The sequence below is a fragment of the Nycticebus coucang genome, chromosome 6 (assembly GCF_027406575.1).
Source record: "Nycticebus coucang isolate mNycCou1 chromosome 6, mNycCou1.pri, whole genome shotgun sequence".
Classification (NCBI taxonomy): Eukaryota; Metazoa; Chordata; class Mammalia; order Primates; family Lorisidae; genus Nycticebus; species Nycticebus coucang.
In genome coordinates this window covers 47,420,513-47,439,181 of record NC_069785.1, presented here as the reverse complement: position 1 = coordinate 47,439,181, position 18,669 = coordinate 47,420,513, and the positions used below count along the sequence as shown (strand labels likewise).

At 40.2% G+C, this 18,669-nt stretch overlaps 1 protein-coding gene across 1 annotated transcript in view; it reads right to left on the bottom strand.

The window, feature by feature from the left end:
• Positions 1–6,159: 6,159 nt before the first annotated feature.
• SQOR (sulfide quinone oxidoreductase) overlaps positions 6,160–18,669 on the bottom strand; it is a 56,932-nt gene continuing 44,422 nt past the window's right edge. The window contains exons 7-10 of the mRNA XM_053593537.1: positions 13,539–13,722; positions 7,984–8,051; positions 7,511–7,689; positions 6,160–6,466 (exon numbers count right to left, since the gene is read on the bottom strand). Coding sequence (XP_053449512.1) covers positions 6,409–6,466; positions 7,511–7,689; positions 7,984–8,051; positions 13,539–13,722 — 489 coding nt within the window. The 3' untranslated portion in view covers positions 6,160–6,408. The remainder of the gene's footprint in view (positions 6,467–7,510; positions 7,690–7,983; positions 8,052–13,538; positions 13,723–18,669) is intronic.

Below are 18,669 nucleotides of genomic sequence, written 5' to 3'. Positions count from 1 at the left end.
CTAAACCCCCATTCTCAGTCTCCCCTGGGTTGACCCAATCCTCTCCCTCAAGAATGGGTACATGGTTGGTTCAGGAAGGTCACAAGTTTAGAAGATCATCAAAGCTTTTACCATATTTTCACTACATCAGAAAAGAGGCACAGTCTCTGGGACTGTGGGCTATAAGGTCCAGGTAAGTCTAACCTTCCAGGGCCAATTTTGTCACTATGTGAAGTAAATCTACCTGAAAAAGAAACCAACACAAAGAAAATCACAGCGGAAAGGTCAAGAAATTAAGAAAATGAGCCTCTTGGGCGGCGCCTGTGGCTCAGCGGGTAGGGCGCCGGACCCATATACCGAGAGTGGCGGGTTCAAACCCGGCCCGGCCAAACTGCAACAAAAACAGCCGGGCGTTGTGGCGGGCGCCTGTAGTCCCAGCTACTTGGGAGGCTGAGGCAAAAGAATCGCCTAAGCCCTTGAGTTGGAGGTTGCTGTGAGCTGTGTGATGCCATAGCACTCTACCAAGGGCGATACGGTGAGACTCTGTCTCTACAAGAAAAAAAAAAAAAAGAAAATGAGCCTCTTGATCCAGCCTTGCCTGACCTCCTTCCAAGACTTCCTAGGTACTTAGGCCAATAAATTAAATTTTTTCTACTTTGGCAAGTGAAAGAATTTGGACAAATACATGTTTCCCTTTTCTTTTACTCCCTTGGTGGAAATCAGTGCTGAACTGAAGAAAATTTCCAAAATAATCCTGATACTGATAATTTTCCCAAGACATTGTGAGGACAGATGGAAATTCAAATCCCACTTGTACTTCTCATTTGCCATGTTTCCTAGTCATAAATGACAGCCCTTTTCTGGATTTGTAAATTGGATTCTAGAAGAGTTTCCTCTTAACCACAATCATTCAATTAATATTTTAGTCAGCTAGAGCTGCTGTAACAAAATACCATAGACTAGGTGGCTTAAATAACAGAAATTTATTTTCTCACAGTTCTGGAGGTTGAAAATCCAAGATCAGGGTGTCCACATGGTGGAATTCTGGTGAGAGCCCTCTCCTGGTTTTCACACACCCACATTCTTATTGTGTTCACCCATGGCACAGAGAGAGAAAACTCTCTGGTGTCTCCTATTATAAGGACACTAATCCTCATTTAGCCTTAAATACTTCTGTAAGGGCCCTATCTACATATACAGCCACACTGGGGCTGAGGACATATGAATTGGGGGGAGGGGGGGCGGGTGGATGCAAACACTCTGTTTATGGTAATCTCTGTGTTCTTTTACAGCTATTGGTGTTTAAGCACCTGTAATAGTGTATCTACACATGAAAACCATTAGCAGGCATTCCTCATTTAGAAGACAATCACTAATTAGTAAGATAAAATGGATTATATTATTAGTAAGATGCAAGGATGGATTTGTGAGCTGGAGCAAATAGGTCTTTGAATCTTTACTCAGAGAAGGACATGGCAGGGTGGGGGGAGTTTTCTGCCACCATCTTGTTAAATTTCAGAGTATGGTCCCCTGTGGATAGGAGGGAGTCTTCCCTGGTAGGAAGGGGGAGCCCTGACTGACAATAAGCCAAGTGGAGGCAGAGAGCCAGGGCTGGTCAGCACTCGTGGCCCTGATGCCCTTTTGCTTTCCCCACATCCTTTCATTGCCTCTGCATGGAATTAACTGACCTCTCAGGCTCTACTGAGGCTCCTCCTCAGGTGCACTCTCTCCTCCTCCCCCCTGCCTCTCACCACCTCTCCCTACAGGATCTCCTCATTCTGTTACTTTGTTCCAGGTCTAACTGGCATTCACAAGACTATGTATGCCAACAGGGCCCTGGGCCAAAGAGCTTGCCAATGTTTCCCAATTCCTAGAAGGTCTCCTTTAAAGCTATGAAAAGGAAGATCTATAACTGCTGTTGCCTGCAGGGTATCATTGGCCATGGCAAAAATCTATTAATTCCAATTATGAAACGACAATCTTGTTTACGTCAAAAGTACTTTAGGATTTTACCCCATGAATAAATATGAGTACAAAACCACTGGGGCAGATGGCTATGACTCCACTCCACAGTAGGCAGGAATGTGGGAATCTAACCTTTCAACAAGGCCCCATTTCCTATTCAGAATCTTCCTCTTTTCTGCTCCTCTTCTTCTCTGTGAATGGCACAATCTGTCACCATCACCCAAATCTGGGAGTCATCCTAACCTCCAAATCCCTGTCCTCACTAGTCATCCCAAAGCCCCAGGCTTCCCTATCCCTGTTCTTTCTACACTCACCTCTGTATCAAGAGGAAAATCTGGAGAAGACATCATTTTCATTTAGAGTTAACCAGTGGGGGTATGCCTGCTAGATGGGAAGGCAAAAGAGGAAAAACCCCTTCCCCTTCTGGCAAAGTGGGTGTCTACATCTGTGGACATGAGGCTAGCATAAGCTTCTAGGCAATCTCCTGCAATCACCTACTTTGATGTGGCCACCCAATGCCATTATCACTGTAGCCAGTATTCCTGCAACTTCTGCAGCCCCCGATCTGAAAATCAACAGTGATTTTTCCATGATTCTTGTTCCCCTAGAGTTCTGTAAGCACCTTCCCAATGTTTCAGGAGTCAGCATGTTTTTTTCTATAAAGGGCCAGATAGTAAATATTTTAGGTTTTTCAGGTCACATATGATATGATCTCAACCACTCAATTCTGCTTTTGGAGTACAAAAGCATCCCAAAACATTATATAAACAAATAGGCATGACCTTCTTTCAACAAAATTTTATTTACAAAAACAGGCAGCAGACTACACTTGGCTCACAGGTCACAGCTTGCTACCCTCTACAGTATTTAATTCCCTTCAGCTTAAGCTACTTAGATCGTAGTTTCCAATTTCCTGACTGATACAAAATCCTAACTGTCAAGGAATCTTGCCCTTCCTTTCATGCCACTGCATTAAGTTCAAGCCCTCAGCATCTTAACATTAGCTGGCCCTGGAGTTGGTCACTCTATCTGGAGTCTTCTCCCCAACCCATACCCCACTCACACTGCTACAATCTCCTCTCATTTCTCTGTAACTTCTTCAGAGGTTCTGCATCATTTTTAGGTGACTCTATATCAGGTGGGGTTCCAATGGGAAGCAGATGACACAAGCAAATTAGGATAATTCAAGGTGGGCCAGGTTCGGGGGCACCACAGCAGTTGCAGTTTCTCACACAGGGTTGTAGAGTAGAGTTCTTCTCCCCTCTGCCAGGCCCTCAATCCATATACAACTTTAAGGATGGGATGATGGCAGGAGCCTTAGCAGACCCTGTAAGAGTCATGGAGAGCCAGGCTTCTCTACTGTGCTGAGGACTAGATTTGGGCTCTTTGTTCTCATTGTGTTTGTGTTTTTCTAATCTAATTCTCCTCAGACTAGTACTTTTGTAAATTATAATTTAAAAATTATTAGGTAGAGATTATTAAGATATACCTTAATTTCTGTTCTTACCCCGCCATGGGGCCAAGACAGCTCTGCAGAGAGGGAGCTGGGGGAATGAAAAGCCAACCTTACCCACTCTCCTCCCTTTTTCCTGTCTCCTACTGACACCCTCCATTGGCCAAATCCAACCAGAAACTAGACAGTAGGAGAAACCATTGATATAGACCAGGCCTGTCCACCTCCTGGGGAAGGGGTCAGGGTGCAGAAGGTGGCAGGTGGAGCTAAAGGAACAGCAGAAAAGATCCAGCCCAATGGCCTTCAGAGGACCACTTCCCACCCTGTTCTCGTGTGGTCCAGGAGTCTATTCATACCAAATTACCTGTAGTTTCCACATCTTTTCATCTCTCTCCCTTTATACAAGCTACTTCCTATGCCTGGGAAGCTTCCACTCCTCTGCCTGGCTTAGTCTTGCTTATGGTTCATGACCGTAGATATAGTACTGGCTTGGGGCAGCTCAGAACATTTTTCTACCAATCTTCTTTTGGTAGAAAGCTCCACATCCTTAGATATGGAGTGGGCAGTGACCAAATTTAACTATTTCAGTTATTCAACTGAATACTTCCTCAGTAAAAATATTTACTGTTACTTACTATGTACCATACATACTATTGTAATACAGTATTCAACAAAAGAAAACAAATCCCTGTACTCATTCAAATAAGGGAAACACATTTGCTTATCAAGTGATAATGACAATCCTTCCCTGGAACTGGTCTATGAACATTAAGAAACCACAGTTCCTTTCTCCCCCACCCCCACCCCGGCCAGGGAGGCCAAACTGGAAGGAAACGCACAGAGCCCTTTCCCTGACCACAATAAGAAAACCTGTTTCTAGTAGAAGAGTGACTCAGAGGGGAAACAATATGAGAGATGAAAAGAGAGAGCACCTTGACTGTAGTATTTGACTCCTGGATCCAGCCACACCTGAAGTCAACATTAGATTTTCCCATTGCATGAGCCTATAAGTTCTCTTTCTTGCATAGGCTTATTTGAGTTGGATTTTTGTTAGAGATCCCTGTCATAATCTCATTTCTGCTAGACAGGCAGGAATTTCTAGTCTCAGGGGAAGCTGTATGCCTGAGTGCTTTATTACATACCTAGAGTTAACAATAGCTGCTGTTCATGTGCCAAACTTCTGAGAGCTTTACCTCAATTAATTTAATCCTCATATCAACTCTATTAAAGAGGTATTGTTACCCACCATACAGGTGAGGAAATAGTGATCAATACACTTGACTTGGACACTACCAGGCTCTAGGCAGTGGGAGAATCAGAATCCAAACTCAGGTCTGTGGCTCAAAGTCATCTGTTCCATTGGGCAAGGAGACTGCAGCCCTGCTCATGCCCAGGGCAGCACCAGAGGACCTGTGTTTCTACAGCTTCTGTCCTAGTGCAAGCCTGGGAGTGGTCCTACATTGTACCTGAAGGATGCAATCACAGGAGTTTTACTATATATGAATATGGTAAGTTATAAATCAATTTAAGGTTATTCATAGCATGCTATACTCCAGGGAAGATTTTAAAATCAACATTGGGGAAGAAAATTGTCTAGTATTTCACCATTTCTCTACTGCCTCTTATAACCTTTCTACCTATCTATTGCAGACTTTTAACCTTGACTTCTTCTAGCATGTACACAAGCAATTCCTTGGCAGTTAACCTAACCAGAGAGACATAGTTTTCATTAATCTGCTCAAAAAGCCTCATCTGATCCAAACAATTTCTCTTGTTTCTTTTTTCTCTGAGGTTATCACAGTAGTCCCATCATGCGTGAAAGCTCTGTGGTCTTGGGGCACAAAAGGGGAACTTTGTGTTAAAATCAGATCAGAGTTATCCAATGCATTTTTAAAATTCAGAGAAGCTACTTTTAAACATTACAGTACCTTAAAAAGAATAATATTCTATGTCTTTGATAATTTCACTTGCAGGATTGTTGCTGTAAGGATTATGTGAGAAAAATACCTGCTACCAATTATGTACCAATACCCTACCAAGCACATGACACATGCATATGTTACATTAATTAATTAATCAGCAGTTTTCTCAGCTGGCACAAATGCACTGTCCTCTTTGAGTAATTGCCCACTGATCACTTCCTCTCTACAACCAACCACTGGGTCTTCAATTCATATTAAGTATAAAACACAGGTCACAGAATAGTACCTACATTTGGTCCTATTTTCATGTAATAATATTACACCTTACATGTAATAATATTACACCTTACATGTAATAATATTAGGTCAAAAGGAAAGTGACACCAATATGTTATTAATTGTTATAACTGGATGGTAGATGTGGGAGTGATTTTTTTTATTCCTTTTGGTTACCTGTAGTCTCTAAATTTTCTACAAAACTTAGACAAGAAAAAATATGTTAAATGTTAATAACCAAAAACTGTAACCTCAGCTTTGTTTTTACACCCAGAGCTCACCCCGGGCTGGTGCCAAAGCAGGAATTGAGAAGGAGGAAGGAGCTGGGTTCCTCATCCACTGTACTTCCCATGGCAGGAGTTCTAAGCAGCATGGATCAGGGATACCATGCAGTATGTTTGAAACAAAATGGTCCTTGGAATGACTCTTCCCCATAGGCTCTATGAAATTACGCCAGCTATCAGCTGAATACCCATCATCTAAGAGTAGACGATAAATAAGGTCTCCCCCACCACCATCTTTTCACTCCTAAGAGTCAAGATAAAATTATCTCATGGAATTCAATCAATGAAAAACTTTTATTTAGAAAATAAAAGTCTGTTCTTTCATTTCAATATTTTCAAAGAATCTAGCCATCCTGGGCAGCCCATGTGGTGGCTCTTCAAAGTACTGAAGACAGGCATTCGGTCACCATTATCCAGCAAGAAACTCTTTACAGGCTTAGGTTGCAAGTCTTTTGTATTCCTCTTGGTCATTCTGTGACTATAATTTTGATCCAGAAGCCATCCAAGATGAGCAAGAGCTGAGCCATCCTTAACTCATACCCAGATGAAACAATTTCCGCAGAAAGGCTGGTCCTCCCCAATAACCCCTGAAAGAAATAACATGAAAAAGATACTTGCAACAAAAGAGATGGGGTGACTTCAGCCAGCAGGAGGTTGTTGGGGAAGCCAGGCGGCTCGCAGAGCATGCTTATCAGCATGGAAAGCAAGATTTGACTAATGAGGTAGAAAGATCCCATGACTAAGAAGTGACGACCTGCTTTAAGTCCCAGCTTTGACAGTGACTTGCTGTGCAAGCCTGGGCATGCTGATGCAATTTAGCAAACCTGTATGAAGCCTCCGCTCCATGCAAACTACTATTTCTGGTTTCATTTGCTCAGTATTTAACTGTAAGTCAGGATTTCTCATCCTCAGTCCTATTGACATTTTGAACTAGATAATTCTTTGTGGTGGGGCTTGACCTATATATTACAGGATTTTAGCAGTATCCCTGGCCTCAGCTTACTAGATGCCAGTAGCACCTTTCCAATTATAACAACCAAAAAATGTCTCCAGATATTACCAAACATCCCCTGCAGGGCAAAATCACTCTTGGTTGAGAAGCACTAGTATAGATACCTGACGTATCTATCTCAGATGGATTTGGAAAGATCAAACAAGATTGTCACTGGTGGGGGACAAAGAAAAGGAATTATTAACAGTTATTACCCTGTTTATTTATTGAATGCCTACAATGTACCTTTCTCTTCGTGTGATAGCGCATTAATCTCCATCTTGTCATGTAAGAAATGTTACTTTCATTTTGCAGATAAGAAAATTAAACAAGATAGTTTAAACAACTTTCCCTAAGACACACAGCTAGTAAATAGCAAAAGCACAACTCAAAATAGGCCTGACTCCAAAGTCTATGCTCTTAAACACTGTCTTATTTTTCCCATAACAAAATAAAAACAAAAGTCAGGTAGCAAATGAGAAAGTACTTGACATGTGAAAGTGATTTACTATTATTCCAGATCATGGAAGACAGAAGACTTGGTCATTGCCAATAATGAAGCAAAGAGGCTTCATCTTTTGTGGGGAACAGATGTGCCACAAGTCTGTCTTCTCACCCAGGAACCAAGCAATGAACTTACCTTAGCATCATATTCCAGTACAGGAAAGGCATCAGGTCAGCTTTCATGAGGTACATGGAAAGTCGCTCTTTGCTCTGATCAAAGGGGAAGGTCTCTAGTGGCTGAGCTTTGTAGTCAAACTCTGCAAGAATCACACGGTTGTAGCCGGTCACCAGTGGACACGATGTGTAGCCATCATACTAAAAATATAAATGAGACTGAGTTGGAAAGTAGATGTTTTTCGTGATAGTATGTAGAAACTCTAGAAATTATTATTTTCTCTACATGGTTGCAATTTTTTCCTTTTTGAATATCCTAACTTTTATACCCTGAAAAATACAAATTATGTAACAAAAAATAATACTAAAGACAAAAACTGAAGAGCCCATATTAGAGTAACTAATTAAGAAAGTGGCAAAATTATGGGTAAACTTGACTTTCATGCAGAATGGAAGAAGATAACTGAGACAGTGATTCTTACAAAGCATACAAACCTTCTTCACTGGTGTCTGATTCTTCATAATCAGAGAAATTGTTCTATCAAGTATCCCTGACTGGGCAGCTGCAAGAGAAATATTAAAGTCAGAAAAATAGTATCAATGCAAACTAATTTGCAGGTAATGTGAATTTAACCAAGTTAAAAAAATTCCCCTCAATTTTTCAACCATTTTTATCTCATGGCACACTTGAACCTATAGTTAAACTTCCACAGCACACTTAAATTATGCTGATCAAAAAGAAAGAATAAAAAAGAATATACTCCTTTCAAAACTAATTTAATCAATGATCTTTAAAAACTTTCGCAGCACATCTAAGATCCCCTCAGTATTGTGGCATCGGGTTGAAAATCACTGCTCTAAACTACTACTAAACATAACCTTCTTACACTTAAAGTTCTGACTACCAGATAGGGGTCTTTGGCTCATCCAGAGTCTACAAAGATGTCTCCATGGGTTTATAACCAAAGAGCCAGCTCTCTCCAGCAGGTAAGGATGGCCCTAACCCAACCTGTCCTCCACTGGTCAGCTTGGTCTATGTGTCCAGTGTCCCTTGGCCACCAGAATATCCCTGTGTCCCTGTTCACAGACACCTGGATTGGTAGCTGCAGGCATATCCAATTAGGCAAAACACTGGGCTTTCCTCTATACTGGATTGCCTTGGCTGAGGGTAGACCAGACTGATATACACATATAGAGGGGAATGTGTGTGTCTCTCCCTACCCGACAAATACACACACACACAGTTAGTCCTAAGTATCCATGGGTTCTGCATCTATAGATTTATTCAACCAAATATGCATCAAAAATATTTAGAAATAGGTGCAATGGCCCACACATATAATTCTAGCACTCTGAGAGGCTGAGGCAGGAGGATTGCTTGAATTCAGTTCAAGACCATTATGTGCAAGAATGAGACTCTCATCTCTACTAAAAAGAGAAAAATTAGCACCGTGTGGTGGCACATGACTGTAGTCCCAGCTGCTTGGGAGGCTGAAGCAAGAGGATTGTGTAAGCCCAGGAGTTTGAAGTTGTAGTAAGCTATGATGATGCCACTGCACTCAGGCCAAGGCAACAGAGCAAAACTCTGCCTCAAAAAAAAAAATTTTTTTTCAGAAAAAAATTAAAAATTGCATCTGTACTGAACATATACAAACGTTTTTCTTATCATTATTTCTTAAACAACATAACAAATCTTTATGTAATATTTACATTGTATTGGGTATTATAAGTACTCTAGGGATGATTTAAAGTATATGGGAGGGTGTGCATAGGTAATATATAAATACTATGCCATTTTATCAGGGACTTGAGCATCCACAAATTTTAGTATCTGCCAGTAGGTCCTAGAACCAATCCCCAGTGGATACTGAGAGACAACTGTATATATTTTTTTGGTTTGGTTTTTTTGTTTTGTTATTTTTTTTGAGACAGAGTCTCATTCTGTTGTCCTGAGTAGAGTTCTGTAGTATCACCCTAACTCACAGCAACCTCAAAGTCCTGGGTTCAAGCCATCCTCCTACCTCAGCCTCCCAAGTAGCTGGGAACTACAGGAGCCTGCCACAACATCCAGCTAGTTTTTCTATTTTTTTAGTAGAGACAGGGTCTTTCTCTTGCTCAGCCTGGTCTCAAACTCCTGAGCTCAAGCAGTCCACCCGCCTCGGCCTCCCAGAGTGCTAGGATTACAGGTGAGAGTCACCACACCCAGCCTATGTTTTGGGGGGTTGATAGCAAGAGTAGGGAGACTGCCTTTTTTATTATGAAGATATTTAAACTCTTTTTTCTTGTTTCATACATCCCATCACACACGGAATAGTTTTGGAACGGATATCACACCAACTTGCCCTGATGGATGGCGAATATTTTTAACACCAATGCAATGCATTTTCACACTTCAAAATATTAGCAATAATTCTTTAATATTACCAAATCCCAGTCTGCATTCAATTTTGAATAATTAAGACTGCCCTTTTAAAAATATAAGCAAGTTGTATCTCTAAAGGTAAAATATAGGATTTACTTTTGAGAAAAGATGGGTTGCCTTTACATTGTCAAATGCTTATTACAGTGACTGTTCTGTAATCCCTCAAATCAGGAGTTAACAAACTTTTCTGTAAAGAAAAATTTTAGACCTTGTGAGCCAAGAGGCAAAAATCAAAAATATTACATAATAAGAGAAAAGCAAATTTCCATGAAAAAGTATTATTGATAAACCCCCAAATGTAATCATCATTTTTTAGTATAGCTCTGCTAATAAAAAGAATGGAATTCTTTTTCTTAAAATGAGAAGAGGAATTAACACTTTCAGATTCTATTTTGGACCTCTTCTGACATAAGGATTTTTTTTTTCATTTATAAACAAAAATACTTTATTTTATATAACCTAAAATAGATAATAAAACCATCAGCTGAGTTCATATTTATGTTTTCCTCTTTTAAAACTGTAGGATAATTACAAGTAATCCACCAACCTCTTTCCTGCCCAAAATAAATAAGAGCTGGGAAAAATGCAAGTAGCAGAAAAATTGGATTGGAAAGAGTTTTAATATTCCCTGTCATTAAATGAACTGTAAATATTCACCTGTGGAAACCATTCTTAGCCAGCTATATAAAAGCAGGCGGGGGGCTGCATCTGGCCCACAAGCTGTAGTTTGCTGGCACCTAGATCAAAAAGCAACGAGGGCTTAACGCCTATAGCTCAGCAGCTAGAGCGCCAGCCACATACATCAGAGCTGGCAGGTTGGAACCCAGCCCTGGCCTGCCAAACAACGACAACTGCAACCAAAAGTAGCCGGGCGTTGTGGCAGGTGCCTGTAGTTCCAGCTACTTGGGAGGTTGAGGCAAGAGAATCACTTAAGCCCAAGAGTTTGAGGTTGCTGTGAGCTATAACGCCACAGCACTCTACCAAAGGCAACATAGTGAGACTCTGTCTCAAAAAAAAAAAAGCAATGAGGTTTTTCCTAAAATGAGAGGGTTCAAAAAAAGTGAGGTATAAACAACTCTGCTTAAAAATATTACATGGCTATCTTCATTGTGAGCAAAGCAATATCTCTAAAGATTCTATTTCCCTTTTGGAAAACTTTATTCCTCTTCAAAGACCATAATGGAGTTTGGAATTATGCTAAGAACACCTGAGGAGGCAGCTGCAGCACAGCATAAGGCCAGTGCAAAAGGAAAGAGGGTGTCCAGTGGGTGCCCACACAGAGGGCCAGCCTGACCCGGGGAGCAGTCACAATCAGTATCCAGGTTTAAAGTATGCATGTGTGCTGTTGTACAAGAGTTCTGGGTTTTCCTGTATTACAGTCCCCTTCCATCACTCCCAAGCCTTCAGTTAACTTTTATGAAAGTCCACATCCTGATTTTGGCTGGGCTGTGAGTAACTAAAGGAGAATCCTGAGGCAATGAGAATCAGAGGAAGCAGCATACACCCCAGGAAAGTAAGATTCAATGTGGCAAGACAGTATCGCACTCACAAAAGTGGAGTGGTCTGGACAGAGACTGGGTGACAAGTAAACCCAAACATGGATTGGTGGACCAAGTATCCCATTGCCTCAGGATACTCAGAGGATTTGGAGAGGGAAATCCAAGAAGAAATGCAGATCTACTTAGGAAAAGCTAAAACTATTGTTATTTAGACATTGACAAGAAGAGCAAATAGACTTTCCCACATGTGAAGTAACACATAAAGAAGAACATTCACTACTATGCTTGAAATAAAGACAGGTTAGAAACAGCCCAAATACACAGTAAGAGTGGACTCATTAAATAAGTTCTGTAGCAACCACACAGTAGAATAAAGACTGAGAGAAACAGATGTAAAAAGAAGGGGATCTCGCTCTCTGTGGTTTGGGGGAATACAGAAACAGAGCAGATGGATGGCAGGACTGGGAGCAAGAGTTCTCACAAAAATTTTTGTTTAATTGTATTTAATATTATCTATTTGAAACATTGATTTAAATGTTTGAAGTAAGTTAAAAGCTTAGTAATCTGGGCCTCACACTACAGGTATTTTCACCATATAAATTCAGCAGGTTTAGACTAAGTGAATGTAAATTCAAAGTATCGCCCCTCAAACTACATATAAATTAGAAATGGAAAAGGTGCTTTTACAAACAAAAAATCAGCAGGCACCCCTTAACCCAGTGATAAAATCTAGCTTCACGGAAGACAAAACAAACTAATGACATGACAGTCTCCTGAAGAGGGAGGTGCACAGCCTCGTGCATGGAGAGTCCTGCTAGAACATATAACCTGAAAATAAAAAAAATTAAAAAAAACTAGATAATTCTAAATTGTGGGATGTCCCACAGGATAACTAGCCTAGACTCTTCAAAAATACCAGTGTCACAAAAGTAAAACAATAATCAGAAGACCTATCCTATATTAAAGGCGACCAAAGAGACATGACTAGTGCAGTGGGTAGGCCTTAACTGGCCAGATTTAATGGAAGGGAAGAGCTACAAAGGACATTTTTAGGAAAACTAGAGAAATTCTAGCTTTGGAAAAATCTAGAACTGGATTGTACCCAAAATGATTTTAACATCTTATATTATATTGATGGATATGGAGGTGAACGTGCTGTCTCTTAGGAGATAAGAGCTGAAGTATTTAAGGTGAAATATCATGATGTCTAAACTTACTGTCAAATGACTCAGCAAAAAAAAAAAAAAAAAGTCCATAGAGTGATGAAGCAAATTTCAGAAAATATTATTAATTGGTTAAAACCTGAAGGACATATGAGTACCTACTATACTTGCAAAATTTTCATAGGTTTGAGATTTTTTAAATAAAAAGTTAGAAGGAAGTTACTATTAATAATAAAAAAGGCATTCGGTAGTTTCAAGAAAGTCTTTCTTAAGGTTGAAATAGAAAAAGTAACATATCACGTTCCACAGGTGTCTAATTCATACAAAACACTACCATACCAATCAGAGGGGAGGCCTGTGTTTTATATCATCCAGAGAAGACAATTCTGTCTGTAGAGGACAGAATCTGAAAGGCAATTCTCCCCATCACTGCTGGTGCAGAACATCGAAGTAAAGAATTTAGTTTTCCAGGCTGAGGGCTTAATCGTGTACCAATCAGGGCATGCTCCACCATATCTGTCTTAACAGAACGATTTCCTGGTCTGCAAGCTTTCGTTCACTTGCATGTGTTTTCTGGGAAAACAAATGCTTCCCTAGCTTTATGGTGCTTCAGACAGAAGAAAAACCGCCAAGCCATCTGGCATCAGAGGTGAAGAAAAAGCAGAATTCCAGAAAGCTGGAAAGCAATGCCCTCTCCCTAATGCCTCTTCTGAAAACAACACCTCTGACCTAGAAAAGGCAGATCAGATCGTGCTACCACGGGGAAAAGCACTCAGGAAGTACTTACTTCTTTAAATAACACTAGGCTCATTGACAACTTTCTTCTATCTTAGGAGGTCAACGTCATTTTTAAGCCACAAAAGTTTCTTCATTATTAACAGAATGGTGTTGAGGCCAAACTCTTGCTTTTATTCTGACTGCGCCCGGTCAGTTTGAGAGAGAGATAAACAGAGCTGGTTATCTTACCGACTGCAGCAGCGGTCTTTGATGTGGGAAGGTTGGTGCAGTCCCCAATCCCAAACACGTTTGGGTACCTTTTGTGCTGAAGAGTTTCTTTATCCACGTCTACCCAGCCAGCAGCATCAGCCACAGCACTGGTCTTGAGGACATCTGGTGGACTCATCGGTGGTGTGACATGAAGCATTTCATACTACACACAAGAAAAACATCTTTTTGCATTTTTTCAATATTTCTACAGCCCATAAACTCTCCCCCCTTTCCTACTCCACACACTATACTATGCCTCCTTGAACCTCATACGATCAATGTTTCTATGGACCTACCCACACTCCACGATCTTACACGTTCCCATGGAGGATGGTGGTAAACTCAATAACCTCTCAGTGATCTCGCCAGACAGGGACCACATGATCCCTGGGGCAGTAGGCCTAACGAAATCTGAGATACTAGAGTAAACCTCACTAATATTCTCGAAGAACCCATTGATGTTTCTAGAAATATTAATACTGAAATAAGGAAGTGGTGTATTTCAGTTGCTGTCTCCCTGACCCTTCGCTGCCAACCCGGGAAGTCTGGTACTTCAGTTATATTCTGTAAGGAGGTGCTCAGCATCCCTGAAACGTGTAAAGGCTGTTAGGTAAGTGAGCATCATTCCCAAACATGCACCACCTCTCAAAACACATAAATTGTCAAAACACCAATTTAAGAAAAAGAAAAAAAAAAAAAAAACGAGGTGAGAAGAGCACAAGGTACAACTTTGGGTAAGGAAAGAGGAGTCTGATTCAGTTCTGGATTTACTGGGCAGTAAGAGTGGGGGGGGATTTTTTTTTTTCAAAACGCTATATCAAAGTTACCATTGGAAATAGTGCATTGATCCATCCTAATCTTTTTGAGGGCTTGTTGAGGATTTTTGTTTGGTTACATAATATTATTCTACTTTTTGTAGTTCATTCTTTTTATTCTTTTTAGTTTTGATGAAATCCAGCTAACAAATCCCATTTACTGGTCGGTTCTCTGGAGGACACATTGACGTGACATTCACATAACATTTCATCAGGATAAAACTTTTGCATTTTAAGACCATTTCAACTTTGTGATAACCAATAGTGCCTCATTTCCATAAGGATGCCAATACCCTCATCTGGGCTCAGCAGTCACTCGTGGCAATGGGTATTAGGAAGATGACCTACATTTACTCCAACTCTCTGACAGGGATTAACCTTAAGGTACTGCAAATAATTGGTGCTCCTCTGCAGGGTAACACTGGGAGGCTCTTTGGGTCAATCAACAAAACTGGAAAATAAAAGAATAAAACATTGTATCCATCCTAAATTTGCTAAGTTGATAACTGTTCTGTGGCTATGTAAAAGAACACTACCTTAAGAAATTTACCCTAAAGTATGTAGGGGACATTATATATAATGTATGTAACTTACCTTTAGCAAAATCAGAGAAAGAAAGAGAGACAGAGCTCAAATGATAAAGCGAAAGCAAATGGGTTAAAATCCTAAAACCAAATCAAGATAAAGGCTATATTCAATTTTCTTTGTGCTACAGTCATCTCTATCTGATGGAGTTAATGTGCTCAAGTGAATTTCACAAGTACACATGAATTCTATAGTCTTTTCTAAAGGGAAAGTTAAATATTTTTACATAATCATTATAAAGGCATGGAGTTTTACTCACACTAGCACGCTACACAAAAGAAATACTAGGGTGTGCTTTATGGATTTATTAAAAATTAACATTGGCACTGAATTGTAGCTTGTTCTTTATCTATTATTTATGTCTTTAAACCATTTATGATAAATAACTGGGTTCTCCTTCATTGAAGTAAATAATTCATATAGAGAAGTGATTTTCAAACTTTGGTGTTTATAAGCAGCATTTGGGAAACTTTTGGAAAACACGGGTTCCCCGGTGCTCAAACACCACCCTGACATCCAGTAGGTCTGGATGAAGCACAGTCATCTCCACTTGAACAAAACCTATTAGTGATTCTGACACTGGAAACCTGTGCATCATATTCTTAGAAGCCCTGGCTTGAAGGAACAGATTCCTTTACAATGAAATACACAGTGCTGTTACCTGGACCAGTCACTTTGCCTCTTGGGTCCTGGATTAGCTTATCCATAAAGATTACATCAAACTAGATAATCTCTAGTTTCTTCTAGCTCTAGAACTCTATCATATTAAACAAGTTTAGATTTTTAAAAACTTAGAAGACTTGGACCAATTCACTATATAAGCTCTCTATTAAAGATCCAAGATTATAGACTTTGGGGTACATTTAATTCTTTATAGTAGCTGTTCTCAACCCTATTTTAACCTTACAGTCATTAGGGGAATTTCTGAAACTCCGTACCATCAGTCCTTACCCCAAACTAATGAAATCTCCAGGGGTGAGACCCAGTATAAGCCCATTTTAAAATCTCCCCAGGTGATTCCTGAGAAACCAAGTTAAACAACAAAGTTAGTGCTTCATTCAAGCTCATACACTTTGCTCATAATCGTATCCTTTGGGCCCTCACTCATAGCCCATTCACTTTTGCTTTATACAGAACTTAGCAAGTTTGGCTCTCATTTTCCAGCCAATAAAACTTTAAGGAGCAGCAATTTAAGTAAGCTGAAGCTGGAAGGACTTTCCAAAGTCACTTACAGCTGCCTGACATCCAGAAAAAAAGGAAAACTGAACAACTACACAAAGAACACGTATAAACACAAAGAACAGAGTAGTGTGAGACCCTTTGGTAAAATGGAAACTAGCCCTAAACAACCAAGTAGGTTCCAAGCACATGACTAGAGAGGAGCTATTAAGAATGATAAGCCTGAGCCACACAGGTGGGTACCAGATGAGCCTGGGACATCCTGTGACACCAGAAGGAAGCAAGTTATCAAACATATGATACACATGTCACAGAGGCTCAGGAACCAGCTAAGAAGTTCACCTGCTAGTCAAATCCAAAACAATTGGAGCACCAATTAAGAACACTTGGCGCCTATACCTCAAGTGGCTAAGGTACCAGCCACATACAACAGAGCTGGTGGGTTCAAATCCAGCCTGGCCCCACCAAACAACGACAACTACAATCAAAAAATAGCCAGGCATTGTGGCGGGTGCCTGTAGTCCCAGCTACTTGGGAGGCTGAGGCAAGAGAATCACTTGAGCCCAGGAGTTGGAGGTTGCTATGAGCTGTCATGCCACAACACTCTACCCATGGCAACAGCTTGAGGCTCTGTCTCAAAAAAAAAAAAAAAAAGGACAGTAATGAATGATAAACCAATGGGGGGGAAATAGGAACTCAGGAGCTCATACCAATAATTACTTAACAGAAAAAGAAAGGCTCTTGCTGACAGAATGCCAAGAGCCTACTGGTAAATGTGGAGGAACTGCTAGAGTTAGAAAATCATTTTACAACCACCATAGTAAAGATTAGAATAGACAAGGTTCATCGTTCATCAATAGATGCCAACTCTATGGGAGACTTTAATGAGGAGACTGTTTGCCTGGTCTTAAAGTGTCTCCCTACAAGAGAAAAATAATAGTAATCACGTGGTAGAAAAATTGGACCATATCTTAAGTGGTTATCAAAATTAAGATCATCAGTAAAGGACAGGTGAACATTGTATAAGGCGAATCTGATACGTAGAGAACACACCATTGCTCCAGCGAAGTTCCAGTCTAAACAGCAGAGCCTCAAACCAATCACAAGCAAACATAGACAAGCTCAAAAGGAGGGATATTCCACAAAAAAAGAAAGAAAAAAGTAGGGCAGTGCTGGTAGTTCAGTGAGTAGGGTGCCAGCCCCATATACCAAGGGTGGCGGGTTTGAACCTGGCCCTGGCCAAACTGCAACAAAAAAATTGCCAGTGTTGGCATGAATGTGGAAAAAAGGGAACACTTCTGCACTGCTGGTGGGAATGCAAACTAATACATTCCTTTTGGAAAGATGTTTGGAGAACACTTAGGGATCTAAAAATAGACCTGCCATTCAATCCTATAATTCCTCTATTAGGTATATATCCAGAAGACCAAAAATCACTTTATAACAAAAATATTTGTACCAGAATGTTTATTGCAAACCAATTCATAATTGCTAAGATTGCTAAGTCATGGAAGAAGCCCAAGTGCCCATTGACCCACGAATGGATTAATAAATTGTAATATATGTACACCATGAAATATTATGCAGCCTTAAAGAAAGATGGAGACTTTACCTCTTTCATGTTTACATGGATGGAGCTGAAACATATTCTTCTTACCAAAGTATCTCAAGAATGGAAGAAAAATGATCCAATGTACTGTCTTACTATGAAACCAATTTATAGCTTTCTTATGAAAGCTACAACCTATTATAGCCCAAGAAGAAGGGGAAAGGGGAAAGGGAGGGGAGGGGATGAGGGAAGATGGGTGGAGGGAGGGTTACTGGTTGGACCACACCTACGGTGCATCTTACAAGGGTACATGTGAAATTTACCAGGTGTAGAATATAAATGTCTTAATACAATAACTAAGAAAGTGCCGTGAAGGCTATGTTAACCAGTTTGATGAAAACATTTCAAATTGTGTATAAAACCAGTACATTGTACTCCATGATTGCATTAATGTATTAATGTACACAGCTATGATTTAATTTTAAAAAAAAGAATGGAAGAAAAAAGTATCCAATGTACTCAACCCTACTATGAAAGCTATAACCCAATTATAGCCCAAGAAGAAGGGAAAAGGGGAGAGGGAGGGGAGGCAGGAGGCTGGGTGGAGGGAGGGTAATTGGTGGGACCACACCTATGGTGCATCTTACAAGGGTACATGTGAAATTTACTAAGTGTAGAGTATAAATGTCTTAACACAATAACTAAGAAAATGCAGTGAAGGCTATGTTAACCAATTTGATGAAAATATTTCAAATTTTATATATAAAATAAAATATAAAACCAGCCCATTTTATCATGTGATTACATTAATGTATACAGCTATGCTTTAATTAAAAAAAAATAGCCAGGCATTGTGGTGGGCTCCTGCAGTCCCAGCTACTTGGGAGGTTGAGGCAAGAGGATCACCTAAGCCTAAGAGCTGGAGGTTGCTGTGAGCTGCGATGCCATAGCACTCTACCAAGGGTGATAAAATGAGACTCTG